Genomic DNA, 23922 nt, shown 5'->3' with positions numbered 1-23922 from the left:
CACAAGGGTCAGAACCCCTCAAAGTCATGCTTATTTCCTTCTACATTCTTTTACATGGATGTGGTATTGAACTGGGCTACAGAAAATAAGACACCAGACCTAAATTTGAGTCCCATATGCTGAAAGTTAGGTAAAATTCCATTACATTTCAATAGTTCTAAGCAAGCAATTTGTTACCCTTTATCCTTTAGTGGAACTGATGAACAGGTGGTTTTCAGAAGATCACTCAGTATATTTAGCTTCTGAAATTTGAGCAACTCACGACCTGATTGGCTGTTCTTGCCACATGATAATTCAGAGCCCAGGCTCCTCGCTGGCTCTTGCCTGGGGTTCTCAGGAGGGGAGAGTTGAGAGAGGCTTTGCTGCTGAGGAAATTTATTTGATAGTTTAAAGGTAAGGCCATCTTATGGCTTTTTTTGTACTCTTCTTTTAGGAGAGGTTACACAACTTCCCTTGAAGTATTTTTCAAAGTTTTGGGTGGTAAGTGGGGAAATTATTGATGGAAACATGACTAGAAAAGGCTGTGACTCCATTGCCCTACCAAGACCCTACTAGTATCAGATATGTGGAGTCTGTTATTAGAGACTAGTTCTATACTAACCAATTTATTGCTTGACTGAGCTGGCTCTCTTGTTTAACCAAATTTTGTTTTCATTTTTTTTGCCTTTAATTTTTTTCTAAATATATTAGCTTGAAAAGGCTCTCTGTTCTATGTTCCTATATTTATCCTGTTCTACTGGGCTTCATTTGCCTCAGAAGGAGCAGCAGTTTCGCTAGCTTAACAAAACCAGTCACGGTGGGTATTGGTTTACATGGCAAATATCTTTGGGTGAAGGGACAGCTGCTCCAACTCATCATCCACTTGTATGAAGAGAAAATCCTGCTCTCTGGTGTCAAACTAAGAAGGTCTTCAGAGAGCCTTTCGTTAGTTACTGAATTAGAGGTTTAGGCCAAAGACACACAATCTTATATGTACTTCAACCGATGCATTCCAAATTTTGATATTTTTCAGGTTTGCACAAGAGCTACAGAAACAGAAGAGAAAAGGCCGTGCAAGCCAATGGTGTTCGGAAAGAAAACAGCCCCATTGCCTTGAGGTTCTTATTTTCCTTTTAAAATCTGCTGACAGATTTATTTTTATGTGTTCTAATTTGAAGCATCATATCTAGTGCATAGAATATATTAGAGCAGTTTAGAGGCTTAAATCAGCCCTTCTTGAGTTTTGGTGCTATAGGCAAAAATTCCAGTTTTACCTGAATACCAAGCTGACCTTTCTTTCACTTAAGTTTTGGTTTGAAAAAGTTTTCTCCAAGTATTTGGAAATTTAAACACTCTATTCCTTTGACTCTAAACACTCTCCCCTCGCTTACCTCAACTTCCTTTTTAAACTTTAACTAAACTGATCATGTAGCTTGAAGTAGAATACCCAACATGTTTTTGAGGGAATCAGGAGAAAGAAATTTGAAGCTTCAATTTTTTAGAGCTCTATCTTAAATGTCTTCTCTCACTTAGCCTGCGAGAATACTATTTAGAACAGGTTACTTTTAAGTTCTATTTTTATAATGTTTATAACACTCTCAGTCCCAGAAATAGATTCTAATGTATTTTCATTTGTGTGGAATATGAAAAGTTTGTAGGTGCCACTACTACTCTGGGAAAATGGCAGATGATGAAGATTATGAGGAGGTGGTGGAGGTAAGATAAAAAAACAAAAAACAAAAATACAAAAATTGTGACAGCAAAGTATTTTATGTAGCAACATTCAAAGCCATGTAGGTGAATTAGTCATTCGAAAAAGACAATGTCTATTATAAATTCACATGAAAGCATAAGAAAGGAATATTTTACATTTAGTTTTACTATAATTATGTAGGATTTAGAATTGAAAGGAAGTATCACTGTTTCCCACTTTTGCTTTTCTTCAAACTTTTAAAAAATAAAGTGTGGGGTAAAGGTAGGTTTTAATGTGTCTTCTAATACTACCTCGCTCCCCACTTTCTAACCCCATTGATCAAAGGGACAGAGGAGATGAAGAGAAAGTTCTGATAACTGAACTCTGTGTGTCTACATAGCAGTAGAGGAAAAAGAGCTACTTCTTAATTTTTGTTCCACCAGCTGATTATATATATATATATATTTAATATGTACACACTCACATATAACCCAGGAGTCTCACAAGCAACAGTTGGAAACCATGCTTAACCACCAACTCCATTACATTTACCCAAGGGAACAAGACTAGCGTTTGCTTTTGAATTTTAAACAAAGAACAAAGGGCATAGTGCGCATCTTGAAAAATTTCCTCCAGATTATTGGTGGATATCTGACACATTTGACAAAGTTATTAATTGTTTGTTTTATATTTACTTAATGTAATTTTGTTTTATAGTTCTATGGTTTTTCATTACCAGCTCTTGTCTTCAGCTTCATGCTTCTAGAAAAAAAGAAAAGATAAAGGCTTGCGACTATAATCCACATAAGTACATTGCCATAAATCTAAAAGAGATTCATAATTATCAATTTATGATGATGATATAAACATATGAAAATTTCCAAATGCCTGATTGCCTTGGAAGCAGTTTTTAAAATCCTTGGTTGACAATAAAATGGAAATTACCTATGAAAGCTTCCCAGAACCAAATTCCAGATAAGAGTGCCAAAATTTGTCTTTGGAAAATTATTTTAGGGACTAGCCTGTATTCAGATCAAGAAAATTTTAATTTATTCCACAAAATAATATCCCTTTTATTACTGAAGGATGACTAAAAAACAGAATGAATTTTATACAAAATAAAATTCAGTCACTCTGGCTTAAATGCCAATGGCCTTGTCTACAATATTCAATATTATCAATAGTATTAATTTTACTTCTATCCCTAAGAGTCAGAATAATCAGTACCAAACACTAAAACAATTATAAATTAAATTGTTTTCCCCATGAGGATAATACCAGGAATATTTTTTTAGCCTCCAATTTAAATATCCTTTATCTTTCTTTATGTAATTGAGTTCATCTGTCACAGAAAGTTGTATTAAGTCCTAGATTTGATTGATTTAACTAGATGTCATAAAAATGGAGGATGCTATTTTTAGGTATTCCGTCTTTGCTATTTTGTTCCTATTACTGCTCTGGGTCTGACCAGCAGATGCTAAACTAGTAGACTGCCTGCTTGAGAGTGTTGAACAGAGGTCTCTTTGAACTCAGAAAAGATGCTGTAAGAGTAAGATGGTGGTAGATTCTCGAAAATTGTCAGAGATGAATTTAACAGAGACAGAGGAACTAGATTTAAAACCACCTGAAATAAAATTGTGCTGTCACTCTCTACTCAACCTTAAACAAACTTGTAGAGAAAGGAAAAGAAGCAAGAATGTACTATCCAATTAGCGGCACAGCTCTAAAAAAAAAAAGTGAGATTTGGCATGCAAGTTAATGCCAACCATTTGGATAATGTTGTCTTTCTTATAAGCTTATTTCTAAGATATATTTACCAGTGGTGAGAGCCCAGCAAAAGTAAAATTGGAAGACTACCAAAGAACTGCTTTTACTTGGATGTTAAGAAAATCTAAAATGGTTGTGAATCATTCATGCTAGTTTAAGATTTCTTCTCAAGCCACTGATGTTTTGTGTGGCCAAAGAAATTGTTCCTTGTGACATTATCATCAAACAGTATTTCCTAGAAGTGTCCAAATGACATTTCTTCCCAGGTGCTAAAGGCACAAACTTGTAAAAGAGAAATTCTCTTTTGTATTAGAGCCTGTAATTTCTGTTGCGGCGTGAGAGGACATACAGACATAATTAGATTTCAAATTCAAAAGATAAATAACACAGGGAGTAAAGAGAACGTGAGGGTGAGGGATATTTGGCAAGCTTTGTACTCGTTTCACCAAGTCCTGTTAGAGCAGGTGTTTTGATGAGAACTAACTGAACGAAGGGCAGAGGAAAAGAGGCCACTGAGGGAAATGTTGCATGTCTGTGCTCTCCCACCCCCGGGTGTATAGCTTGGCGACAGAGATAAGGGAAATGACACAAAAAATGCTATATATTTGTTGATTGAGAAAATGAGCGAAGTGTTTCATTTTTGTCCTTTTCCTTGTGTGCTTTAGCCTAAACAAGCCTTTCCTTCTGTTCACTCAGAAGGGCTGGGTGAGGCTAGGGACAGGATTCCACTCTCCTTACGCATCTGAAACAAAATGTCAGCCAGTTCCTATCAGCGTCTATTTATTGCTGGTGATGTCAGGAGTAGAACAACAGTAGGCTCGGTTTCAGATCAAGCTGTAGTCACCTCAAAGCTATCGATGGCAAACTGCAGCCTAACTATCCCAGATTTTGAGAAGAGGGATCATCTCATATTTTCCCTCTCTTCTTGGCATTTGCAAATTTTCATCTAAGCATGCCACCTAGGACCATTGCACTTACTGGACAGGACTCATCCTTCACTCCAAAAGAAACTCTTATTGCTTTAGTAATCAGTAGGTATAGGAATAATTGAGATGTGTATATATTTTTTGGACCTCATTTCCATGATAATATCCATTTTAAAATTTATTTCACACTGAGATTTCTGTTTTGCTTTAATGTAAACAATGAGTTCCACTAAGTTCCTCTGTGTTCAATCCACATACAGTAAATTCTGTCTTGAGTATGTAAGAAGAAATTTTACTTGTCCCACATAAATAGCTTCCCCTGATTAATAACCAGCCTCAGACATCTTTCTCATCACTCTGCAAATCGTGGTCCAGTCTGGTAGCATTCACTTTGGCTTCCCTGAAGTGTCATAACAAAACTGGGTTCCAAAATATGAGCAGACTCTCTTGCCTAGTTTCTTCCCATAGATATTCCAAACCAACGGAGCTAGTGAGGTAACCCTAGCGATTAAGTTGAGGAGAGGAGATTTTTGGTTTGGTTCTCACGATAATCCCTTTGTGCTCTATTTATAGTACTACACACAAGAGACAGTCTATGAAGAGGTGCCAGGGGAGGTAAGGCCCAACTCCCCCCGCCCCACTTGCACTAACTGCATGTTCATTAGAGCAGCAAGAGCCCTCTCTTCTCTCCTACTCCTGAAGCCATAAGGCTGGTATAAGAGAGTATCTGAGGGGGGTTGGTGTCTCTGGATGGTGCAAATGGTTAACGCTCTGCTGCTAACTGAAAGCTTGGAGGTTTGAGTCCACCCAGAAGAACCGTGGAAGAAAGCCTTGGCGATCTACATCTGAAAATCAGCCATTGAGAACCCTATGGAGCACAGTTCTACTCTGACACACATGGGGTTGCCATGAGTCTGAAATGGCAACTGACTTTGGCTAGAGGGTGATCACTCACTTATGTGTGTCCAGCAGCTGGTGGTAAAAGAACAAACATTACCTACTTGACAGGTTATTTCAACTTTTTTGCTGTTCCACATTTCCAAAATGACCAGGGATGGTTTCCCTCATTGCTCATGTGGTATTTTTTGGTGGAGACGGTGCTACTTAGGGCAACGCCAGTGACTATTATCACTCTCTGACTGCAGCAAGAGGGATAGCTTTCACTTGTAATCTGTTAGGAACTGGCAGGTTCAATGTGTAGACTTGCAGTGTGTGTGACATCATCTATCCCAAAGCTTTGTCCCTCATGACAAACGACATGCTACTCAGATTTTAGCACATTAGGAATTCTGAGAAAACCAGTCACATAAATATTCCAAGTTGGAACTGTTTTTTTTTTTAAGGTGAAATATCTCTCTCATGATGCTTTACTTCATTTTCTGCATGGAGCTGTTCCTCTTTGAGCCCAGTGAACAGTGATATGGATGGTTAACCTTGAAGTGTGCTCAGAGAGCCTGGGACTACATGAAAACTAACATCTGTAGATCATGTAAATTGGTTACTTTCTCATGGTCAACCATACATTAATAATAATAGGCAGAAAGCAACCTACTCACTAACATCTGGCAACACTACAGAGAGTTTTCACAGATGTACAATTTCCTTATTTTCTCTTTTATAATTGATAATAGAACTCTTCTTTTGATGCAGATGATATTAGCTTCGTAGAAAATTTAAAAGACAGATTTAAGACTTGGCTGCTTATCTTCCTTTCTAATCTACAGTATTTTTAACCTTGGACTAGACCCAAATTTTGAGTCTTAAGTTTCTTCTACTATCGCCTGTTGTAAGAAACAGTAATTTCCCACCTACTACATAGAACTGTTGTGAGGATAATTGCCCCGTTATGTTTTCATCATTATGCTTGTCCACCTAAGCATTTATTAGTGTAGATGGCACTCCAATTCATATTAATTAAGTGACTAAGCCAAGAGAATGGTAATCACATGTAACATTGGTGTGATTCATTTTTTTTAAAGTTCATTATTATTTTCTTGTACTACAGGGGAGAATGCCTATATGGCTAGAGAACAAGCAACCTGACTTTTTCTTAGATTCATTAAAAGTTAAAATTTAAGTCAAGAATTTGAGCTTTATTTGATTGTCTTAATCATTTGTTCTCCGATTGTAAGTTTGCTTTTACTTTACTTTTACAATTTAAGATTTTTAAATATTTAAGAATATGTTATTTTTTATTTTTATCCTACCTTGATGTGTTTGAGTATCTTTTTGCAAATTGGATTTTAAGCTGATGCTGAAAATTAATAAGAGGTAACCTTTTTACTCTACACAATCTCTAATAGTGAGTGCTCGGACTGATGTAACATAGTGTGTTTTCATATGGAGATGGTATGTGGTTTCTTGCTTTGGCCTGTTTTGGGTATGAAGAAGTAATACCAGGAGTCTAAATCTGCCTGAAATCAGAATAATATATGCCAAGACCATGGTACCAGTTTTTACTTTTATAACAATGTTGAACTGCATGTAAAATTTCCAGACAATAACAGAAGTCTATGAAACCACAACAACAAGGACAACAGGATCTGACTATGAGCAACCCAAAACTTCCAAACCAGCGCTGGCACAGCCAGTACCGGCAAAGCCGGTGGGGAGGAAGAGGGTTATCCGGAAGAAAGTGGACCCTTCAAAGTTCATGACTCCCTACATTGCACACAGTCAGAAAATGCAGGATCTCTTTAGCACGGTAAGTTTCAGGCAACTTCCTGCTAGCCTGGTTTTATTGCTGAGAAAATAATGAGCTCAACCAACCTCTTTGGATGCTGGCTGGATTTTGGTTCTCAAAAGACAAAAATGTATTTTACAAAAATGTAGTCTGTCTCCTTGTGATTCTTGAATCTTCTTTTCACGTAATTCATGCGCATAATTGCAGCATCAGGGAAGGCATCCGTATTGAAATTATACCTGCAAAATAAGCATAAGACCCATTATAAAGTGATTTTAATCATTGTTAGTTAGCCAATCTAGAGTAATGAAACCATAAATATATATTTAATTACGTTTGGTTGATGGAAACTAAATAACTTACTTAAACTATGTCTGAGCAGAATAGCCTCTTAAGTAGATTAGCTAATAGTATGTAAAAATGTCTTCAAGATGTATATCATATAGTATATTTTTTTAATACTTTAAGAGATGTATACCCAAAACCAAACCCATTGCCGTCAAGTCAATTTTGACTCACAGCGACCCTATAGGACAGAGTAGAACTGCCCCATAGGGTTTCCAAGGAGCACCTGCTGGATTCCAACTGGGGACCTTTTGGTTAGCAGCGGTATAGCTCTTAACCACTACACCACCAGGATTTCCTAAGAGATGTATATAGTATAGTAGAAATCCAGTGTCAGACTAAAAATTTATTTGAAGTTGAGGACCTGAATGTTTGACCATGCCTGATAACAGTGAATTTCAACCACGTCTGCACATTGGAATCCCCTGGGGAGCTTTAGAACTGCTGATGCACAGGCCAGGTTCAGGTTTAATTGGTCTGGGGCCCATGTATCAAGATTTTTGAAAGCTCCCCAGAGGATTCTAACATGCAGCCCAAGTCGAAAATCACAGCTCTTACTGTCTCTGGTCCTTAAATTCCCATGTACAATTCTGTAAATTACACTGACTGACAGAAGATTTTGGCCCCATTTCAATGGGTTTACTTTGTTGATAGGTGTGCCTGGGTGGTGCAAACTGTTAAGCCCTGGTCTACTAACTGAAATATTGGCAGTTAGAACCCACCCAGAGGCGCCTCAGAAGAAAGACCTGGCCATCTGCTTCCGGAAGTTCACAACCATGAAAACCCTATGCAGTGTAGTTCTACTCTGCAACATGTGGGGTCGCCATGAGTTGGAAATGACTTGATGGCAACTGGTATTTTGTTGATTGCCCATGGTGGGCTAAAGTCTCTCGGGATAGTCTGACCACATGTTGTCTGGAGGATTAAATAAATGCAAAGTAGCTCAGGGGAAGCATTGATTTATATAGAACTAATGCTTATACCAAAAACATCCTGTGGTGATTGGCCAATCAATATTCACATTTGGTTGAGTGTTAACTCTTGGGGACTATTTGATAAATTTCTAATTCAAGCTTTAAATGATTTTTGAATGATCTAAGACTTAGGTTTCTAATAACAAGTGAGATTTTCTTGCCTCCTTTATCTTAACAGTATTCAGCAAAGATGAAATTTTTTGTGTGTGTTGATTTACTGCCATAAAATCTCATTAATTCAGATACCAGCATCCTATAATTTCTGATATTCTGAACAGAATGTTGGCTAAGTTCTATAATATTTTTTAACGTGGTTAGTAGCTAAATCAATAGTATAATTTAGATTGTTGATGACTCCACTCAAGGGTATTCTTGAAGCGTTAATAATGATAAATTATACATATTATTATTAAAGCAAGAAGCCATGGTATATTTATTAGAAATAATAAAATTGCATGCCTGCTTTTCAAAATACTCTATAATTCAGACTTTCCATTAATTCAAGCTTGTGTCTCAGCTATCTAAACCACCAGCTTGTAGGGTCAGCTATAAATCCTGAACTGAATATTGTATTAGCAGTCAAATCCTTTCAGACTTGATTCAGTTTCTATATTCATTTTCTAAAATGAGACTTAGGCCTTTTTATGGGTCCATGTAGGCAGAAAAAGGAGAACCATTGAGGGAACAATTTTAGGGGATTTCCAAGACACAATAGTCTGTAATAAATTTCTACTGTCTCCAGGACCCAATCATGTTTAGGAAAAGCAATTAACGAATCTATTTTAGTTTTTGCTGAGAGTCAGGATTAGGGACAAAAAGAAAGTGGTTACACTGGTAATTGTTATAACTTGGAGGAATTTATTTATTTATTTTTTAGTTAAATGAGGATGAATATGTTACCTGAAATTTCTGCTGCTCTCATATCACATTTTAGGCTAATATTTTATATTCTTTTCAGAATAAATACAAGGAGAAATTTGAGAAAGCAAAAGGACAGCCATACGCCATCACAACTGATACCCCAGAACTTCGCAGAATCAAGAAAGTACAAGATCAACTCAGTGAGGTGGGCTGAATTGATAAAGGAGAGAGACGTTTCAAAGATATGTCTCTCACTGGAAGTTGAGGTCTCTAAATATATGTAGAGAGAATAAGGGTTCAGCTTACTGTGAGCCAGTCCAGAAAGCTAGAGAAGGCATTGGTCATATGCTATGTTGCTGTAAATATAGTAACTTCTAAAAGTGACTTCTAAAGTGACTTCTGAAAGCTTGGCATAGCAATTTAGCTTAAGAGGTGACTCTGGAAAGCTTGGCATAGCAATTTAGCTTAAGAGGTGACTCTGAGATGGAAGCTCCAACTCTCTTTGGTCCTTCAGCAGTAGGCTGAAATTAGGCCAGGAAACCAGACAAGCAGTAAATGCAGGCGCTTTTGTCAATCTTTGAAGATCACAGTTTTCTAGCTAAAAGGCAGAAACTTTGCTTTGTGAAGTGTCCATAGAGTCATTGGGTTAGTACTCATTACAAAATGTACACTCACATGTTAACGTCTGTCATGGACATATTCTGTTCATTATTTCTGCAGGTTAAGTATCGAATAGATGGTGATGTTGCTAAAACTATTTGTCACGTAGATGAAAAAGCAAAGGACATTGAACATGCCAAGAAAGTGTCGCAGCAAGTCAGCAAGGTAAGGCTGGATTAATTGTATAGGTGGGTGGGATACTATAGTAAATAGCATTCACATTACTTGTGCTTTAAATGAAGAGGAGAAGATTGGACAGGTCTCATCCTGTTCACCAGTCTCCACCAAATCCACAAGGATTGTGAATGCTCATGCCCACCCACATTAGCGAGGCCACACAGATGGCTGAAATACCCCATAGGAGCTCTGATGGACTGCAGAGCCTGTGCCCTGCCAAAGGGGCAGCTGCTGCCCAGCTCAGGCAAGTGCTGCTACACAGATTTCAGTCTCAGACTCAACACAGTCTCTCCCTCTCTCTCTTTTGACTTAAAACAACAGAAATTTATTGTCTCAAGTTCTGGAGAGTAGAGATTCAAATTCAGAGTGTTGGCAGGGCCATACTTTCTCTGAAAGCTCTAAGCAAAGAGCCTTTCTTGTATCTCTCAGCTTCTAGTAGCCCACCTTACTCCAATATGTAATTATATAAGCAAAGACCCTATTTCCAAAGAAGGTCACATTCACCGGTCAGGGGGTGGGGGATGGTGTTAGAACTTCAACTATCTTTTGAGGGGATACAATTCAACCCATAATGGAGGAGCACAGAAAACATTTATCACAAATGAATAAAATAGACATTTATATGTAAGTTTATAATATAGTTTATGTTAGTTGGTGATACGTACGATGGAACAAATAGAGCATAATAAGGGTGATCATATTTTTTAAAGAAGTTGGATTTTTGTGAGAAATTTCCAAATTCGACGACTAAATAAAAAAATTAAATCGGAATCAACTCGATGGCAATGGGTTTTTGTTGTGTTTGCCAGTCAAATTCAGCCAATGCCTTTGAAATGAGTCTATAGAGAATCAGAATCATGATTTAGTTTAAAAAAATGGAATTTTCAAATAAAAGATATTAATGCAGGAAAAGTATTATGGAATGTTAACATGGTCACGGTTTTCCTAGTGGCCTTTGTGTGAGGACAACCTGAGTCTGAAAAAAACTCTTCACAGCGCTCCCCTGTGTTCTCTAAATCCTCTTACACTTGGGTCAGACATTAAACAACGGGTCATCTGGTCTTCCTGTTTAGGTTTTATACAAGCAAAACTGGGAGGACACCAAGGATAAGTACCTGCTTCCTCCTGATGCCCCTGAACTTGTCCAAGCCATTAAGAACACAGCCATGTTCAGTAAGGTAAGGCCTCTACTGGCACGTCTATCTTCCCGACTACATCATCCCACTACATAATTTAGAGGAATAGCCAGTAAACTCTTGATAATCCAGAATATGGTTCCCCAATCTTTTTGTGAGTAAACTGGAGACATGTGAGGCTAGGCAAGGAGGGGACTGAGAGGAAAACTCTTGGGCAGAGTAGAGGAGAGGGTGCTGTAGGTAACCTGAGCAACCTGGGGGGAAAATGTGTGGGGAGAATGAAGATGTGCTGGAGAACCAGCCAAGATCCACAAAGTACTACTTTAATTTTTCTGTAGACTCTGTGCAATAGTTTAAATATCCCAGGCTGTCTTTTTTTTTTTTTTTTTATGAAATTAGTTTATTTTTGTTGTGGTAATTATATAGGTAACAAACTATTTGCCATTTCAACATTCTACACGTATACAGTTCTGTAGCATTACTTATGTTCATCATGTTCTTCAACCATCACCATTAACGTTTCTCAAATTTTTTCACCACCACCCTTGTATAAAACACTTAACAGAAGCTCAGTGTCCCCTACTTGGCTATCTATCTTATTAAAGGTTTGTTTTATGACAGAAACCAGGCTAAATGCTTCCCATCTTCTTACACTGATATATCAGCACTTTCTGTAGAAGGCAAGTGAAGTCATGGAGAGGAGATGAAAAAAAATCAGACACATCTGTCTCTCTGGAAATGACAATTGTCAGGAAAAACAGGCCAAACTATTAATAAAAATGTATTAGATTGGATGAAAAGATGGAGGTTATATGTCAATTTCATTCATCTTTGCTTTCACCTTGCCCTTGGTTAGTGATGCTATTGATTGATGAGGTCAAAATTATGTATTTCATGTAAGTGTGCTCTCACTTTCTCATAAGTTTTCACTCTTTTCTGACTTAGAAACTGTACACTGAAGACTGGGAAGCAGACAAAACTTTATTTTACCCATATAACGACAGCCCGGAGCTGAGGAGGGTTGCCCAAGCCCAGAAAGCTCTCAGTGATGTAAGTGAAGTGCAATCAGTACCTTTTGGGAATGTGAACTCAGGAAACCACGAATTAAGTCTTTGATGCTCATTTTTCAATTCTCCTTTAAAGAAAGGTTAAAGGTTAAATGTATTCTAGGAATACATCTAGAATCATCAGGATTTATGATGTATAATTCAAATTAGTATAATTTATATTAGATATAATTTAGTCCAACTCCCTCCTCTTACAGTTGAGGAACCCGAGTTAAAGACCATAAAGGTAGTTAGGGGCAGAGCCCAGACTAGAAGCCAGGTTTTGTGATCCCAATACCAGTGTTCTTCCCACTAGAGTGTGAATCCTTTTTTCCACTTGGATTAACTAGAAATTTTTCTGTGACAATTGAGTGGCATTTTTTTTTTAACCTACTGAGATCATAGCCGCCTTCCCTAATCTATTAAGTGAACAATGTTATTGAAGGTTTTGATTTGCTGTCCTAATAAGAAGGTCTGAATCGTGATGAGTCTTCCTTTTTTCTGCATTAGGGTTCTGTCTGATGTGTTATACTTGTCCGAGCATGTTTGTATAGTTACCCAACAAAGAGCTCCTGCGACTGAGTGTACATAGAGGATATTTCAGATTTAGCAAGAAATCAGCACTCCCACTTGCCAGAATTTTAGCATCTGCTATGAAAACTGTATATTAAAGGAACTCAAAAGGTCTAGTAGACTTAGGATGGAAACTCACAGCATCAGAGGGCACATTTGGATCTAACACTTCCTCTTGTTTTGAGGTGCTTTGTTTCCTAGTCCTGGATTTGCTAGAGGCCCTACTGAAAATCCAAAGTCTACAGCTTTATTCTGGAGCAGTAGTAGGAGAAAACAAGTTATTTTATATTCACTTGTTAGCTAGACCTCAGGAACTCTCATACTCGGGCCTTAACAAGCCGGTTGGCATCTTCAGACTTATTGAGGTTTACTTCTAATGGATCCTAGAGTCCTAGCTTGCCCTGAACTGAAATTATACATATTTATCTGATGATGTCTGTAACTTTTCAGGTCTAATTTGAATCCCACTCTCACTTGGTATGACGTGCAAATGTAGTGGGCATATTTTCTATCCCATTTTCTATGTAAATGGTTAAAATATTGCACAGATATACTCCTATCCTTCCATAGGGTAAGTTAGGAAATTAAGAAGGCAGTTAACAAAATGTTAAGGTCATTTAGTGTGTGCTACAATTTTTAGTGTGTAATGGGTACTTCCTGCTTCTCCCTCAAGATTGGTGTTTTGGTTCTATATTGTGAGATACATAATATTGTTGTGTGGCCTTATCAAGTGATCAGTAGCTATTGACAGGCTATTATGTATGTATACCTGGCAGACAGAGAAGTACTATACGAATTTTTGATTTTTTTCCTCTGAGGATTTACAATCAGGTTGGTAAGAAGAAAGTGTTATATATCAAATGACAAAAAAAAAAAAAAAAATGTTCAAAACTACAGTCAAATACTTGCTAAAAGGATGACAGGATAAATGTGAGTAATTGGAAAATGCCACGCAGATGTGGTGATCCCAAGGGCATGGGTAGTGATGAAGAGGAAAGGCATTTTAAGTAGAGGGAGCACTTGAACAAAGGGATAGAGATGAAATAAGCCTGGTGTTTTAGAGGACAAACAAAGTGAAAGCTGTTGTGCCTAGTTGGAGGGCACTTGTGAGAAAGCTGGCAGCAGGACCTTGAAAATCAGACAAAACAGATTTGACATGGTATGATAGCAAAACGGAGGCATCATAAGATTTTGAAGAGGAGAAAAACACGATAAAAGCAGAATCTGGAGATATTTTGACGGGCAGCATGGTGAATTGGAACTAGGAAAAGCTGGAAACCAGTGGAATTGTAGAATGTTATTTTAGTAGTACAGACTGGATTAGATGAATGATGGGCAAAGAAGAGGAAAGAAAGGAATCTGAAGATAATAAATAATAAAATAATTTCAAAAGTGCTAATGACATTGGATCTTGGAGAGAAAGGAGCCATAGAAGAGTTTATGATCATAGATTGGTAGTCTCGGTGAATAGGGGTACATCTGATAAAAATGCATCAGAGGCAAGAGACACAGAGTTGAGATAATGGAAGGACCATTCGAATCAAGGCATCCTATGGAAAAATTAGAAATGTAGTGCTATTGCATAGGTGTGAAGTCAGGACAAGAGATTAATATTTGAAAGTCATCAGAATAAAAGTGACAGCTGAAGACATGGAGATGCATGAGGGAGGCAGAAGAGAGTATGGTCAAGGGCAAAGTTTTGGAGGACACCCACACTAAGGACATCTGGAAAGGAGTCAGGAAAAGAATGAGGGAATAAACAGTCAGAGGCGTTTGAAGGGAAACCAGGAAATGCCATGTCATGGAAGCCTAGGAGAGGCTCCCTTCACCTGTAAAATGGAGCGATGAAGGGTTACCAATTCCACTCTAGTGCTATGGACTTGGAACAATTAAAGTTGGCCACATTTTTCTGAGATATTTCAATAGAGGACATAATGAAGGAGACTATATAATAATGAAGTAAAATCTTACCCACATTCCCCCAGAAAGATTTGGCAGTTAAGGCACGGCTTTTATTTTTATTGCAGACAAAGTATGCACTAAGTATCGGATTACTGACATGCCTATTAATACTGTTGTCAACATCATGAACTTCTGCAATTACTGGGCACAGAGCCCCAAGCAAGCTGTTCACAGAACATAGCACTGGGTATGCTCGTAGTTTTCAAGCTAAGAGCTGGGTTAGAGGTTCTCTCTCACTCTCCTGACCTTCTTCCTGTGCCCCTCTTAAACCTACTTATCACATTATCCTTATTCTTTAAGTAAAGACAAAATATTTTGTAAACACTGAGAGTCTTTGAGCTGATCCAGAGTGCAGAATTCTAAGTAGACAGAATTCTGAACAAGGTTCCTGAGAAATTAATCTTCTAGATCTCATTTCTCTGAAACTTCTTGACAGTTGTCAGACTTAGTAAGCATTTCTCCTGGTAGAATGTTGCTTTCTCCCTAAGGATGTAGCTAGCCATGGAAAATCCCAACCGCTCTATACTTACAGTCTTCACTTACTGTCATGGATTGAATTATGTCCCCCCAAAAATGTGTGTATCAATTTGGCTGGGCCATGATTCCTGGTATTGTATGATTTTCCTATATGTTGTAAATACTGTTTCTATGATGTTAATGAGGGAGGATGGGTGGCAGTTGTGTTAGTAAGGCAGGACTCAATCTACAAGGTTGGATTGTGTCCTGAGGCAATCTCTTGAGATATAAAAGAGAGAAGAGAGCAGAGAGACAGGGGGGCCTCATACCACCAGGAAAGCAGTGCCAGGAGCAGAACGTGTCCTTCGGACCCAGGGTCCCCACACAGAGAAGCTCCTAGTCCGGGAGAACAATGAGGAGAAGGCTGACAGAGAGAGAAAGCCTTCCCCTGGAGCTGACACCCTGAATTTGGACTTTTAGCCTACTTTACTGTAAGGAAATATACTTCTCTTTGTTAAAGCCATCCACTTGTGGTATTTCTGTTATGGCAGCACTAGATGACTAAGACACTTACTTAAAAGAAATTAGGCACTGGATTTTTTATAAATACATTATAAAATCTGTTATTTGTATTCCAATTTGTTTCATATTCATACAGAGCTTTAGCTTTAGGTACTGTTGTTGTTGTTGTTAGCTCTGTCAAGTTGGCCCCCAACTCATGATAACCCCACATGTTACAGAGCAAAACTGCTCCATACGGTTTTCTTAGCTGTAATCTTTATGGAAGCAGTTCGCTAAGCCTTTCTTCCATGGGGCTGCTAGATATTATTAGGATAAGGTATAGTTAGACATGGTTAGAACATAAAGAAGATGATTGGAACCTTGGAATTACCCAACCCCTTTACTTTATAAACAAGAATACTGCCATGTGGAAAGAGAAATAATTTCTGTAAGTCTCACAGCTGAGTAACGGAAGAGATGGGAGGATAATTCTGTTCTTTGTACTTCTTCTGACGGCCTCAGTGCATAAAACACACGTTCAGAAATCAATAACTGAACCCTCACTCTAGTCAGGTACTGTGCAGGCCACAGGGGCCCCAAATGAGAGGTCATGCTTTCTGCCACCTCACAGCTCACAATCCAAGGAGACAGACATGTAAACCACCAGTTACACTGTCATCCAATAACTCCTTTAAAGAAGCTAAGGGCCAGGCAAAGTGAGATCCCAGGAGAAAGTCACCAAGTCTGCCTCAGGGTTCAGGGAGGGCTCTGCAGGGAAAGTCATACTCATCCTGAGATGTGGAGAAGGAACAGCAATTTGCAGGCAGAAGGAGAGAGGGTGAAGCTGGGGCATTCCAGGGAGAGGGAACAGCGTGTAAGAGGTCCAGAGGCATGAGGGGGCTTCATGTGTTTGGAAATCTATGAATAGTTCTGCATTGTTGGAGGCAAGGCTGTAACAACTGGTGGAAATAAAGCCAGAGGAATCAGTAGTGAAAAGAAGAAAGGAGAGCAAGAGTGAAGCTTGCATGATTAAAGGGTGTGATACTTATTATAAGGCAGGAGAGGCCTCTTATAGGCTGAAGGAAAAGAGCTAATGAAGAAGGAGAGGTGGAAGGTGTAAGAAGGAGGAGAAATAACTGATAGAGCTAGGTACAAAAGGGGACTGGAGGGATTAAGAGTACCTAGTTTCACCACTAGGAATACCATGAACCTAAAATTTGTTAGAGTTTTGGCCAGGCCAGGGCTAAGCAGAAGTTAACTTTAGAACTGTCCATAAAAGATGGCCTACTGAAAGCATCACAGAGGGATGCTTCTCCTCTGAGAAGGGGAGATGGCAGAGAGTGGGAGAGAGGCAGGGATGAGTATGGAGATAGATAAATGAATAGCCTTTCTTTACTCTATAAAAGAGGAAGTTGAGAGTGATGTGGAGTTGATTGGGGGCTTGAGGGCAGTGTTGAGGTTTTAGACTAGCCACTGGGAGTAGATGCTGACCAGAGACACATGAAGGGAATTTCAAGCTTCACTGAAGGCAGAGTGCCAACTGGATACCATAAATCCATAGTTATTCAATTCATAGATTTGTGTGGTTTTCGTTAGCAGCACTCAACATCCTGGATATAAGAACAGAGGAAATATGTGATTGAGTTAGTTGACCCAGAGCAGAGGGGTTGGGAGTTGTAGATGCTAATTAAGAGAATAATTATAGCCACCAGTCATGACATGAAGACCTTAATGGAAGAAAACAGATCCGGGGCCAATAGTCTTGGAGAAAAGTGAAGATTTAAGGAGATATAAATCACTAGCAATATTGGGAGAGAATGCATGTAATATCTAGAAGGACAAATTATAGACCGTTTTCAATACTTAAGACTTCAAATAAAGGTGAAAACATAGTCTTTTTTAAAATGCCAACACATAGAATGTGGGAAATAGAATAATTTTCTGTGGCTTATCAGCACCCTTGTCTTTTATTTTGTTAGATCGCCTACAAAAAAGGTCATGCTGAACAGCAAACTCAATTCACATCCCTGCCAGATCCTCCAGATATACAATTTGCCAAGAAAGTGGCCGATCAAGTGAGCAAGGTAGGTAAAAAGCACTGGGATAGTGTCTCTTGAAAACTTTCTTAATAATCTCAACTAGCAGAGAAAGTAACTAAAGATGAACCTTAAGACACAACATAAAAACACTAAGTGTTTTTGCATCTGACCCTCAAATCTACAGCCAAAGCAGTACATTCATTACCATAAAAAAAGGACAAAAACAGAAAACAAACCTGTTGCTGTTGAGTCGGTTCAGACTCATAGTGACCCTATAGGACAGAGTAGAACTGCCCCACAGGGTTTCCAAGGAGCAGCTGGTGGATTCAAACTTCCGACATTTTGGCTAGCAGCCGAATGCTTAACCACAGTGCCACCAGGGCTCCTACATTACCATAGAACTGTAGTAATAAATTTCAGCCAGCTTGATGACTCCGTGGCTGATAAATGTAAAAGCCACCTTTTGAAAATGGAACCCATGTTCTAATGTCACTTGACATTTTTTATTTGTTGGAGTAAAACTAACTGAGTAACCAAGTAACCACACATGTCCACAGAGGAGCTGATTTTGTTTTAACTCGGTGCGAAGCACCCGTATAGTTTTATGATCTCAGTCAGATTTGGAAAAATAAGAATGCACGAGTGGGTCTCAAACATAGCTTAGTTGACAGCAGTGGGCAGTGTACCTCATAACTTCGAAGGCCTGGCAGACAACTTAGTCTGCCTATTTTTAGGCTGGTAAACCAGCCCTGAGGCATGCAGCCCTGACAGGGAATGTGAAGAGACAGATGTTCAGCTGATGAATAGGCCAGGCTAAATTCCTGTTTTAAATTGGTCTAAATCAGGCCACTTTCTCCTGGGATACTGCTGGTTTTAAGTGCTTTCTTTGCTCTCTGTAGAGTTGAATCTCATTTTGGTTGAATTTTGATGGAATCTCAAGATTTCAGTCTAGTTTAAGCATTTTTTTTTTTTTTTTTTTTTTGGCGAAGTTTCTGTAGTAAAGGAGAAAGAAGAAAAGTTATGGATGATGAAGTGTATTAAGTAATTTTTAAATATATCTGATATTCATGATTACCCTAACTGTATATCCAGGGGCTATTTGGATAAAGAATCTAGTAAGTGTATTACATTGAGTTACTAGGAATGCCAAACCAAAAACCAAACTCATTTCTGTCAAGTCGATTCTGACTCATGGTGACCCCATGTGTTACAGAGCAGAACTGAGCTCCATAGGATTTTCTTAACTGTAATCTTTATGGAAGCAGATTACCAGGGCTTTCTTCTGTGGTGTCACTGGGTGGGTTTAAACTGCCAACCTTTCTGTTAGCAGCCGAGCACAAACAATTTGCACCTCCCAGGGAGCTAATAGGAATGCTGGAAATCTGAAATTTGTTAGAATTTTGCCCAGGGCTAAGCAGAAGTTAACTTTAGAACTGTCCATAAAAGATGGCCAGTTGAAACTGTTGATATTGTAAGAGTAAAGTATTGTAAGAAATAAGATTAGGGAGCAAAGATGATTTATCTTTTTGAAAGAAAAAAGAGAAACTCTTAAGGGGGGTCATTTAGAAGCAAATAGGGATCTATTTTTTTAATTTTTATTTAAAGCGTATATTTAAAGATATCTTACTTTTACTTTATTTGAATATGCACTGTAAGTACAATCATGTGTCACTTAACGACCATGACAGGTTCTGTGAAATAGGAAGTTATGTAAGCTGGACATTGTGCGAACACCATATTACAAGTGTCGCCCCCGCCCCCCGCCGCCCCCCGCCCCCGCATCTGAAAGTAGAAGGTTCCTGTGAAACTTTCGTAAGCCGAAATGGCGTGAAGCGAAGAAGCAATTGCCATAAATTTATTTATATGGGAAAAGTTTTTGAGCGTTCCGAGCCCCCAAAAATACTGTAGCGCGTATCTTACTAAGGGATGCACAAAATAAATCAAGATAAAGCACAGGTGCTCATACACACAGCTCAAACTATGGCAACTTGCCGCTGAGATGCTGAGTGTAGTTCCTGGGGAAGGAGATTGGCGACACCACTCTCGCTGCTCCAGGTGTGCGCTGCCTCTTTAACAGCTCGCTGCAAAACAAATGCTGAATGCTATTTCCACTTTTTGCCTTTTTTCGTAAAAGCAAAAATCCTCTTTGGATTTCTTTTGGTTAGTGAAAACAGGTACTAACGTAGGGCTTTCGTAAAAGTCAAGTGGTGTAAAGTGAACTTTCAAAAAGTGGTGGATACCTGGATACACAGGCAGTCCTTGGGTTATGAATGACCAATTTATAAGCAATCTGTAGTTACGAATCAACCCCCTAAAGCCTATTATATTAAAAACTTGAGATATATACAATGGTTCGTAATAGCAAATGGGTGCTACTTTGTGATGTACATCAAAATATTATCATCATTATTATTACTGTATTATTATGTTAAAGATGTTTTAGTGTATCTGGAATTGTTTCTTTAATATACAGAGAGGTACACTACATACAATATACTAAGTCGAACATTTGACTAACTGACATTTAGATACAAACCGTACCCAACTGTTCTGACATAAGAAAAATTTCGACTTAAAGACAGACTTAGGAATGGATCTCGTCTGTAACCTGGGGGCTGCCTATATAACCTTATGGGACCACGGATGTATATGTGGTCGGACGTTGCCCAGATGGACATTATGCGACACATGACTGTACTTGAAAGTAATAAAAACAGCACTTTCAAACTCCTCTATAATCAGTCTCACCACTAATTTAAGCTTGCCAGTAAGTTTAGATCTATACTCTTTAATACAGTAGCAACTAGCCACATGTGGCTATCGAGTACTTGAAATGCAACTAGTACAAACTGAGATATCTGTATGTGTGAAATATACACTGGATTTTGAACACTTACTATGACAAAGAGAATGTCAAACAGTTTATTAGTTATTTTTATATTGATTACTTGTTGAAATGGTAATATTTTGGACCTCTTGATGTAAGTAAAATATATTATTAAAATTAATTTTCTACCTGTTTCTTTTTACTTTTTAAGATATGGCTACTAGAAAATTTTAAATTACACGTGTCTCACATTTTATGTCTATTGAACTGTGCCACTCTAGTTGGATAAAGTGACAGTGTTAGGTACTTAGAAAGCATTGCCAGGGTGGGTTTGTCCTTGTGGAACAATGATATGAGCCAAGGGAGGATGGCTCTAAATGAAGGTTACCAGATTTATGACGTTAGCAATCCCAGTCTTACCCAGTGTGATGGTTAAGGTTGTGCGTCAGTTTGGCTGGGTCATGATTCTCAGTGGTTTGGCAGTTATGTAATGACATAATTTGGCAGTTACGTAATGATGCAGTCATCCTCCATGATGTGATCTGATGTGATCAACCTATCAGTTATAAGGGGAGTTTCCTCAGTGGTGTGGCCTGTATCCAAAATGTATATTGACATTCTGGCAAAAGTCACTTGCTTGCTCTGGATCCTGCATCTGGCTCGTCATCATCTGACTTCTCGTTCTTGGGACTTGAGCCAACTGCCTGCTGTATTGCCTGCCAGTCTTGAGATTCATCAGCCTCTGCAGCCTGTGAGCCAGTGGCCTGCTGTCTTACCTGATAATCTTGGAATTCACCAGTCTCCGCAGACATTGAGCCAGTGACCTGCTGTCTTACCTACTGATGTTGGGTTCCTCAGCCTCTGCAGCTATGTGAGTCAGGAAAAGCCTCCTCCTGATGCCTGACCCATGGGCTTGAGACTTGCCAGCCTCTACAACTGCGTGAGCCATTTCCTTGAGAAAAATCTCTCTCTATATATATATACACACTCTTCACTGGTTTTGCTTCTCTAGAGAAGCCAGCCTAAGACATTTGGTACTGAAAGTGGTTTTAGAGAAACAAAATCCTAAGTATAAGTTTCTAAGTTGGTTCTCAAGTCTGACTAGTCAGTTGTAAAGATGCTGATGACTCTGCATCTAGTAGTAAAGAGGGTGCTGCTAATCCCTGGCATGAGGTGGCAATATTAATACACTAAATATCACCACCAGTAGATCAAGTATTGGTGAAAAGTGCCAGGCTCTGGGTGATCACATGTTTGATATTTTTCTACAATTTTGTCAAAAAGAGAAGTATAGGGAAGCTGATTCGTTGGTCTTACTTTCGCTAGACAAAGTGGTGAAAGAAAGAGATGATCTCAGGACTTCAGAGTCACAGCTTAAGCGCCGCCTGAAAGCCCTGAAAGTTGCCACTTTTGCCCTGTAAGAAAGTCTCATTTCTTATAGCAACAGAGCTGATATTGCTGAAAACAAAACTAAGAGTCTTATTGTAAGAGTGGCTGAATTATAATGCCAACTGAGTTCCCAATCTCAAATTGTGTCTGACGTTAAAGTGAGGACATTGATTGGGAAGAAATGGAATCCCGAAACTTGGGATGGGGACAGGTGAGCAAATAATCAGGAAGCTGGGGACACGGAGCCTGTAAATTCTGTTGAATCACTCCTGCCAACAGAACCAGCCATCTTACTCTCATCTGAAGAGATTACTCCATCTTTGTCTGCTAAGACGCCCTCCTCAGTATAACCAATATCCCTTCTACCCCTATCTGATGAGAATAACCCAGCTGTGCCTGAAGAGTCTTTGTCTGAGATTTGCCTGCAGCAGCACCTGGGGCATTGCCTGAGGTATATGCCTTACAAGACATTGCTGAATGTTCCCAGGACCCACACCCTAGATCTATAACTAGTCTTAAGTATCAGCGAGCCCCAAAAGGTGAAATACAAACTGTAACCCAGGAGGAAATATGCTACACTCCGAAAGAACTGCTTGACTTTTCTAACATGTAAAAACAGAAACCTGGGGAATATGTATTGGAATGGCTATTAAGGGTGCGGGATAATGGTGCAAGGAACATAAAAGTTGGATCAGTTGGAGTTTACTGATATGGGATTACTAAGCACAGATTCTTCATTCAATGTTTCAGCTCAAGAGTTTAGGAAAGGATCTAAGTTTATTTGGTTGGTTCACTGAAGCATGGATTACATGGTGGCCCACATTAAATCAAGTTAAAGTACCAGACCTGCCTTGATATATTGTAGTAGAAGGTATCCAAAGGCTTAGGGAAACTGGCATGTTAGAGTGGATTTATCAGGTTAGGCCCACAGACCTACACATGGATTGCCCAGAGGACACACCTTTTACCACGACAGTGAGGAACAAATTTGTGAAGGGAGCCTGAGCATCCTTGAAAACTGCAGTTATGCTATTTTGTGTAAGTCAGATTTGATAGTGGGAACTGCTTTAACTGAATGAAGACACCTAACTACAATGGGGCTGATGGGACTCCATAGTGGTAGTTGCTAAGTGGAGGCTCTCAATTGACAAAGACAAGGTAGGCATGATTACCATAATGTACAGCACAGTCAAAGCTGTAATCAGAACAGTCTGACTCGTATGGACTCATGGCATTGGCTACTTAGTCAAGGTGTCCCTAGGAGTGAAATAGATGGGAGATCTACTAAATGTTTACTTGATCTGAACACGCGGAAGAATTCTAGGTCAAGTGAATGTCAGTCTAACTTGAATCACCAGCAGAGAGAGTCATGGCTCCTCAGTCAATTCCCAGACTTGAGCCAGTTTACAGACCCACAGCCTGTTCAGTGAAGGGGAGTCCAGGTCCCCTTGAGGAAGGACCCCACTACACTGCCAAAAATTTATATTGTTTATCTTTATCCCAGCCTTCCCCAAAGGGATCTAGAACCTTATACGAGAGTGACTGTTCATTAGGGAAAAGGAACTAATCAGACTTTTTGGGAATTTCTGGACACTGGCTCTGAACTGGCACTGATTCCAAGAGATCCAAAGTGTCACCATGGCCCACCAGTCAGAGTGGGGGTATATTGAGGGCAGGTTATTAATGGAGCCTTAGCTCAGGTTTGTCTCACAGTAGGTCCAGTGGGTCCCTGAACCCATCCTGTAGTGATTTCCCCAGTTCCAGAATGTGTAATTGGAATAGATACACTTAGCAATTGGCAGAATCCCCACTTTGTATCCCTTACATGTGGAGTAAGGGCTATTATGGTAGGAAAAGCCAAGTGGAAGCCATTAGGACTTCCCTTACCTGGGAAAATAGTAAACCAAAACAATACCATATTCCTGGAA

The 23922-nt window shown here is 39.0% G+C and overlaps 1 protein-coding gene across 1 annotated transcript in view; it reads left to right on the top strand.

The window, feature by feature from the left end:
* Window positions 1-315: 315 nt before the first annotated feature.
* NEB (nebulin) overlaps window positions 316-23922 on the top strand; it is a 249118-nt gene continuing 225511 nt past the window's right edge. Inside the window, exons 1-10 of the mRNA XM_004375379.2 lie at window positions 316-393; window positions 1013-1097; window positions 1631-1695; window positions 4939-4980; window positions 6863-7069; window positions 9326-9433; window positions 9949-10053; window positions 11139-11243; window positions 12147-12251; window positions 17719-17823. Coding sequence (XP_004375436.1) covers window positions 1660-1695; window positions 4939-4980; window positions 6863-7069; window positions 9326-9433; window positions 9949-10053; window positions 11139-11243; window positions 12147-12251; window positions 17719-17823 — 813 coding nt within the window. The 5' untranslated portion in view covers window positions 316-393; window positions 1013-1097; window positions 1631-1659. The remainder of the gene's footprint in view (window positions 394-1012; window positions 1098-1630; window positions 1696-4938; window positions 4981-6862; window positions 7070-9325; window positions 9434-9948; window positions 10054-11138; window positions 11244-12146; window positions 12252-17718; window positions 17824-23922) is intronic.

The sequence above is a fragment of the Trichechus manatus genome, unplaced genomic scaffold (genome assembly GCF_000243295.1).
Source record: "Trichechus manatus latirostris isolate Lorelei unplaced genomic scaffold, TriManLat1.0 scaffold00036, whole genome shotgun sequence".
NCBI classification, from domain to species: Eukaryota; Metazoa; Chordata; class Mammalia; order Sirenia; family Trichechidae; genus Trichechus; species Trichechus manatus.
The sequence above is the reverse complement of the archived record's forward strand: the minus strand, read 5'-3'. Positions and strand labels throughout refer to the sequence as shown.